Source organism: Limulus polyphemus, unplaced genomic scaffold (assembly GCF_000517525.1).
Source record: "Limulus polyphemus unplaced genomic scaffold, Limulus_polyphemus-2.1.2 Scaffold819, whole genome shotgun sequence".
In the NCBI taxonomy this organism is placed as follows: Eukaryota; Metazoa; Arthropoda; class Merostomata; order Xiphosura; family Limulidae; genus Limulus; species Limulus polyphemus.
In genome coordinates this window covers 99,072-107,468 of record NW_013666429.1, presented here as the reverse complement: position 1 = coordinate 107,468, position 8,397 = coordinate 99,072, and the positions used below count along the sequence as shown (strand labels likewise).

Genomic DNA, 8,397 nt, shown 5'->3' with positions numbered 1-8,397 from the left:
TTTTTTTTTTGTTGTACATTTGCTGTTATGTTAAACTTGTATTAAAGTTTTTCTTCATAACCCATTCAAGCCGTCTCCAAGCATTATTGGTGATAACATTTTTAATTGAGGTCTATCGAATGATTTATATCTCAGCAAAGAAACAATGTTTTTCTATTGTCTTCTTCTTCCAAACACTTCTCAATCGACCGCCATTCCTTCATTTCTCGGCGGATTGACTTGAAACTTGGTAGGATTGTATCTTGGTTCAATACGCCCAGACCTTATGTGTGTGTGTGTGTGTGTGTGTGTCCCAACCAGAAATATAAAAAAATTTGGAATTTCTTTCTTTTGCTCAATTTTTTTCAACGAGGAAAGCACAATTTGAGAATTTCGTGAACCATTCATATGTATGTCAACCAACTTGTATGGAATTTAGTACAAATATACTTTCTTGCAGGTTCCAAGCAGTGATATAGACAGTTTTTGATGTTAAAATTACGCACACACGTATTCCCCCCCCCAAAAAAAAACCCCACCAACAACAAAAACAATTATATTAATAGATATATTACAATATCGCTGACTGTTTACATATAATACTGTATCTTGTTACACGTCCCCAAATATTAGATTTCAGTAAGTTGATCTTGGATCATGTTGTGTAATAACTGTTTGTTCGATCCCAGTGATAAGCTGCAAATACTTTAGTGTTTTTTCATGGATGTCGTGAATTTAGAAAGTTATGTCCTTATTAAGTAAATGCTGGCTCTACAACCTAGTCTAGTTTTTATTATTTTTATGAAATGATAGCTTCATTACCTGACAGGAGTACACTACGGGGAAGTAGTTTTAAGCATTTCCTCCTAAAACATGATAAAATGACAATTTTCACGAGGATATAAATTCACATTGTACTATAAGTAATTCTAAAGCTATTCATCTACCTGATTTTATGTCCGCAAAGTAAACACTGCTAAAAATTAAGGTTTAGAATAAAATAACTATTTGTTACATGTCACACAATTAACTCGGCGTCATCAGGCATACATGTTAAAACAAAATGTTACTTTCTAAGTATAAGAAAAATTGAACGAATAAGTTAAACTTTTGAAACCACGACACGGAACTAGATGGGGACTCTTGCTCCAATAATTAAACGCGTGGTCCTAATATCATTGTTCTAAGGCCCCACCCCACACACAATATTTTCCTGACAATTTGTTTAATACTTAGTCTCATCTTTGCCAGCCGAACTAAAGGAGACTGCAGATCTTTGGCAAATTCTAAACATTCACATTATTAACCTTTGTGTATCTGTATAAGGTGTATACGGGTTATTATCTGGAATACTCATATTTGTATGAATTGTGATTTTGTAGTACACAGAAAACAAGTTAACTTATTTTGTATGTAATTGCTATTGTGTTAAATTGTATGATATTTTGGCGTTTTTAATGACGGTCAATGTTTATTCGTTTACGACTGGCTCCCAATGTTTTGTAGGTTCTTATGCCTTTTGAATTAATAGAGAATGACAAGTTTCTTTACAAAAACCGTAGTTAGTAATAATAAAACGCCACCTATTACTCCAGATAAGATAAATTATTTTATTCAATCTTAAGCCAGTCTATATGCAGACTGTTAAAACAGTTTGTACGTGTCCTGTCAGTCCCAATAAAGTCGTTAAGGCAAAACGTTGGCTTTGATAAAATATTTCATATGGAGTAATTGGTCGTGTTTTTTTTATTACTAAATAAAAAAACACACAAAAAAACCAAAGTCCAGTCTGCCCTACAATCTTTTAAACTCCCAACATGGACATAGCTGAGAAGAAACAAGTTCAGGATGCGCTATGAATGACAAGCATAAACTAAACGGTAATATTAAGTATAAAAGAAATAAAACATTCGGTAATAAGTCTACAAATTAAATAGCTTAAAATTATCGTGTAAGCACCAACATGATGGTTTAAGCATTAAATATGTTAGTTGCCAATAATTCGAGATTAATTTTACACAAATAAATGTAATAACAGTATTTCAACTAATACAGGTTAATGAACAAGGTTAGTCTATGATGTTAGACTAGCTCCATTAGTTAAAATCCAAAGAATCGATCCAGGATATTGATTTATACTTTGTTGAAAAGTGATTATATGAGATTCCTAAGTTTCTGAAAAAAATAGTCAGAGAGTTCTTTATAAATAGACCTGCTTAAGATGTATGGAGTAAGAAGGCCACACAAAAGATTTGGACATGTTATAGCTAAAACTATCAAAGGCTGATCAATAAATATACACGCTTTATATTGCTGTTCTTTTATTCTCACTCAATTATTAATTATTATAAAAACAAATGCGGCCGAAACATCTAGACAATTATCTTTTGTTTTTTGCAGTAATAAATAATTGTGGTTTAAATGGCGTATTACATTTATTAAATATCACAAGATATGAGGAAACAATTATGTTCTTTGTTACGAGATCTGAGTCATCGTTGTTGTTTGACGTGTTTTTAGTTTAGCAGGTGTGAATACCTTTTCTAAGTTGACGAAGCATGATTATAATTATACTTGTCATAAAACATTAATGTTAGGCCTATTACATTTTAACACCAAATTCGTTACTCAGTCCCTTAAGTTTTTCAAGAAGAAGAAAAAGAAAATATAATAGTATTTCGACCACATTTTGATCGCCATATCCGACGACGCGTTTCGCTCAATACAGAGTTCATCAGGCAGGCTGGGGCACAACAAACACAATAGTGTTCGGAACATTATTTATATAGATCATTTGTTGCAACAAGAATTGTTATGGCGTGAACGTTTTATGTACGCTGGAGAAATATTATAATCCTTGTCATAAGACCAATACAATATCTTATGACAAATATAATAATTTGGTTTATTCTTTGAGAGGTGACATTATTTTGTAACCTGTTTGACTAATGATGCCGAGTTAGTTTAACTAATGTAGCAAATATACTTATTTTCTCTTAACCTTGAATTTTATCTGTGTTTAAGTTCTTATTCTTAACTTTGTTTAATGCAAACTGGAGTTTATTATGATACAATTCCATAAACGTAAATAAAATCACGATCTATATCTCCAGAATGTAACTTTATTAGCTCAATATTTCGCTATTACAGCTTCTTCAGGAGCTATCCATATCCTACAAGTTCACTAGTCCAGTTAAATCTAAATTTAGATTTTGTTGAAGTATGTTCATTATGATAATATAATGTGTAATTATTTCACTCTACCGTTCCATTAAAAATATTTCAAATACACGTGTAATTATAATGATTTGTCCAGTTAATAATTCAAACTTGTTCGTATCATGAATATAACCAGTTTCCTGGCAGAGTATTTCTAACGCAGATAGAAATCTTTAAAAATACGTTTTTTTTTCCACAATTGAATAGAATGTGGTCTTATTGATTAAATAATTGAACACGCTAGAAGATTACAACCTGCTCTCCTACCTCCAGTAATGGAGTCCTATCGCAGCACGTTTGTTACTGAGCAGTTCAGATAACGAGGCGCCTTCATTAATTGATTTAAGTAGCATCTGTCCTTCCAACTTTTAAAAAAGACAAGTGTAATTTAAGAAGCCTAAATCCTTGCATCTTATAATTCACTTTGTTATACATTAAATATCGTATATGTGTTATGCACAGGGTATTCGCCCATATTTTAAAACTGTTTGTCCAATGTCTATAAAGGGATTCGGGGTTAGAGCATGCTCTCCCGGAAAATTTTGGGATTTTCCATGCTCCGAGATGCATTCTAGTGCGTTTCTGATAGGGATTTGATAAATATTCAATGGCTTTTACATTAATTGATTCTTACATTACTCCGTGTGTTTAGCAAGTGAAAATAACAATATCCAGAATTCTATATTTTTAGACCCTTATTTTAGTTGCACATTCTTGTATCCTTCTGTTCTGGTTCAAAAATAGAAAAAAGAAAGGCATCATTGAAGGCATGATTTTAAATACCGACATCTCCATACCATATTTTAACGAACTGTACTGTAGGGGGGGAGGGGGCGAAAAAAATATCTTAACTCAAGTATACATGATTGTTGATCCGAAATTGTTCACAAATTTATTCAACCTAGATACAACCGCAACAACTGACTGCTTCAAAATATGTTCACGCAAGGTTCGTGACGGGTTGTACATTTTTCAAATTTGACATCCGGGATTCATCGCTTCGACAAGTAAGCTCAATTAATAAGAGCATGTCAATAGTATCTGACTGACCGCAGTATTCGCGTTATCAAAGTTATGTCAATCAGTTAGGAATAAACTGTTGTCTGGATTGTTAACTCGACATTACTTGCATAGTGTGTCTGTATGACGTAATTACGGTTGAAGATGATGATATCCCGTGCCCAAGTACCTGTCATTTATGAACTTGAAAGAAGTCATGTTATTATTGTTCATGTGTGTGACTAGCGTGACAAAGAACGCTACAATTCTACAGCAATAAGTGTGATATGTAGACACGCATCTTCGAAACTTTGGAAACGTTTTGTGAAAGTATGAAATAGTGTTAACGAGATTATATATGTAAAATAATATTCAACACGCATTACTCAAAGTTTAATGCTATAACGCCCTCTATATTAATATTACGCATGTGAGTTAATACGTGAACCTAGTAACAATTAGGCTTTACCCACTACCGATAAGTTTCTTCCTCAATTTATTATCGAATTTAAATAATAATATCTGTAATAAGCAATTGGCGAAGATGAAATAAAAAGTTCTGGACAGTTTTGAAGCATACTCTTGCTCTTAACTCGTTAATACTGATGTAATGTTTTCTATTTTTAATGAGAGTCGCGGGTTCGAATCCCCGTTCCACCAAACATGCTCGCCTCTTTTAAGCCGTTAGGGCGTTATAATGTGACGGTCAATCCCACTATTCGTTGGTAAAAGAGTAGCCCAAGAGTTGGGGTTTAGTGGCGATGACTAGCTGCCTTCCCTCTAGTCTTCCATTGTTAAATTAAGCACGGCTAGTGCAGATAGCCCTCGTGTAGCTTTGCGCGAAATTCAAAACAAGCACAGTCCGCGTATCGATAACAAAAAGGTTTTGACATTTAGCGTAAGCATCGTTCGCTGACAGAACTAATTTCAGAAGGAAACTACGTCTAACAGAAATTTCCATTTCATTGCTAATTTCGTATTTCCATTTCTTCGTCAAGACAAACTCAACTTTCACGTGCTAAATAACTGACAACTGGCTGGTGTGACAAACTAAATCATGCACTGGTTACTCATCTAATCAACAGATTCGCTTACTTGCTTTTTATGTGTGGATCAAAAAATTTCCGTAACTTTGGAGAAAGTTCTGGACATTAAGGCACACCCACTATGTTAAGATAAATATCACTCCGGCTTAAACAACAATACAAATATCTATAAACGTCTAGACTGAGAGAAAATAATAACATTGGCTACAACGATATCAAAAACAGGTTATTTATCGAGAAGAAAATTAAAACACTACCCATTATTTCATCGTTTAAGACGTGAAATGTATGGGGTTTTAAATATTGTTTGTAATCCGAATTTACTAAAAATCAAGTATTAAAAACCCATATCTTGCCTTCATAAGATCGGTTCAATTGCTGAGCAGTTTTAGTGTTTGAGTATATACAATGTTAAGACTAATATTAACACAGTGAAAATAAAGATAACTATATTAAGCTGTTTGATAATATTTCTTTTTCTTTTTTTTTGCTGGACATGTTTGGTAGGGAGAGGTATAGTAATATGTTTATTTAGATTTTGATTACGAATCAATAAATATCGAAGCATATTAAGTTCACAAAAAGTTCAGGATTCTTTCTTTGTTGTTGTTTGAATTCGTCGGTTTCCATGTAGATGGATCAAAGTTACTGATACCATCTTATAAGAACGTTATCTTACCGTTGAAATCGGGGCCGCATTTACGCAAAGGCAGAGTAGGCAGTTGTCTAGGGCTGCAAATTTAAGAAACCTCGAACGAAAGCGGTAACTTGAATTATGTTTTTATTTGATTTTGCAGTGCACAATCCGCTGCACCAGAGAGAGATACCAATCAAGAGCGCTGAGTGATCGTGCGATTATTGACGTAACTAATACAAATATTTTGTTTCTAGAGCGATCACATGGAGGACGGCACTATACCTTAATGCGACCATGGTTGAAATATAATAATTACAAAGTGCAGTTAAGTTAAACTTGAGAAAACGTAAGTTCCTAGTTGTTTAAACAAGTATCTTCTGTTTTCGTCTCGAAAAGTATTGCATGTTCCTTGTAAATGTTCGAATTTTTGAAAGGAAAATTCTGGAAATTTACTAGTTCACTGGTGAACAATGCCTGGAATGTATTATTTTACAATGAAATTTCTATTATTTGTCGTACAAAACATAAGAGAAGTGAATTAACAAGGCATTTCTCCCTGTGTGATACTGTCGAAAGTTATCCCGAGAAGATAAATACAAGTAAATAATTAAATTTGAAATTTATCAGGCAGAAATAAATGTGATTGATTCGTATTTTTATTACAGAAATAACAAAAGTACGAAACTCTTTGTTTCAAATCAATGGAACTAAAAAAGAACCACTGGTTTTACCAGAGCCTGTTGGTGAACACGTTACCATCCAGGAGAAGGTGTTTGTACCTGTAAAGGACTATCCTGATGTAAGTGGAACTCCCAGTTTTTAAGTTAGTTTATCAAAAGTTTTTCCTTTTTTTTAAAAGAAAAAAACATTGTTATACAAGACATCGAGAGGGTATTCACAGTTGAAGTTGTAAATAAACTAGTTAGAAACCTAGCAACTATTATCATTATAGTAAACTTTTTAAACAGAATAGTTTTTCTAAGATAAATAAGTGTATCTCTGTTTTTATAGATATGATACTAAAGAGAGAGCCCCCAACGCTTCTATCGTGTATATTAAGTTCTTACTTACATTTCCAGAATTCTCATTTAACTATGTTATTACAAACACCATAATTGTAAATACTTGTTATTTTACAAAATTCAATTTTAACCTTTTAAAGGATCAACTTAAGATAAAATTATAGGCGCACTCATGCTAGACAAAGCTACTTGACATATTTCGATTCTGTTAATTCTAGATTTAGGTACTTTGACGTCAACACTAGCATCTTCTAAAAGATAAATCATGTATACCGACATCTAGCTAATTATATACATAGGCTTGAAATTATTGCGGATTTACACAGCAGCTTTTAAGTGCCAAGCAACCGATATCACAACTGAGATGAACTCACTAGTGGCTGATGCATGTTATGGCTGTTACAGCAGTTGCGCGTCTCAGCGAGATAAGTTACTGCCAAGAGTTACTCCAACAAAAAAATTGTGATTATATTGCATAGGATTACCCGCAATGGATAATTAAACATTCAAACCATCCAAAACTACTTTCAAGATAAAAAAAACTGTGAAGATACGAGTAAGAAAAATGACGTTTTCACAAAGAGTGGACGGCGTCCACCCTTGAGACACATACTTGTTAATCCCATGAATGTCGGAAAATACAAGTATTCATAAGAAGGATGAATCCATAGGTGTGTTAAATAATGAAAAGGATTTGAGAGGATAATGACACGCATGCAAGTCAATTCTGATACCAACTGGAATACGAGTCGCTGAAGTATTCCAGTTAAAGTGTTATCTGGTACCCTAATCAACTGGACATTTTTGTATTTAGCCTTTTCTAAATGTTTATATTACCACATCAGAAAAGCTAAGCATTTTCTGACCATATAACCTAAATAAATTAATATATAAAAATTACTTTGAAAATGTTAGTAAGGTTTCAGATTCTACTCACAAGCATATTATTACTGGCATCTAAGTTATAAAATGTACAAGGTTACAAGCTACAAAGATTATTGGTAAATATTCTAAAAACGTCATTAAAGCGACATCATAAGTGACCTGATAGAGCAAATAGAAACGGAATTAGATCACTACATAATTAATCTTGTTGTGGTTATCCGCCTAAGTTTGTTTTTCTATAGTGGGAACACTTTAGTCTGAGTACGGTTGACGGATTTTTTCTTCTTAAGAATTAACCAATAGGTATTTCTTTGTCCATTCAAACGTAAAATTAAACAAATTTCTTAACACCTATACACAAGCTCCTATTTTTTGTCGCAATCTGTGCTCGTATTAATATTAAAATCATGTAAATTCTTTCCGATTATTAGCAAAGTAAATTAGTTTGTTACCAGCATTATCGAAACTTTTAACAAATTTATAAAGTAGTCAAATATTCAAAATTAGCGTATTTATTTACTGCATTTTAAGTTATATATATATATATATATATATATATAATAAAGTAATAAGTATTATAGATATAAAATAAAAGTAAAGTAGTACAGAC

General features: G+C 32.7%; 1 protein-coding gene across 4 annotated transcripts in view; it reads left to right on the top strand.

Moving 5' to 3' along the window:
• Positions 1–8,397, top strand: part of LOC106460707 (protein held out wings-like) — a 44,704-nt gene that overhangs the window by 7,853 nt on the left and 28,454 nt on the right. For all 4 annotated transcript variants that reach the window (XR_002610826.1, XR_002610827.1, XM_022387487.1 and 1 more), the window contains exon 2: positions 6,546–6,679. Coding sequence is in view for 2 of the 4 variants with exons in the window: in XM_022387487.1 (XP_022243195.1) it covers positions 6,546–6,679 (134 nt within the window). In the remaining 2 variants the exon portion in view is untranslated. The remainder of the gene's footprint in view (positions 1–6,545; positions 6,680–8,397) is intronic.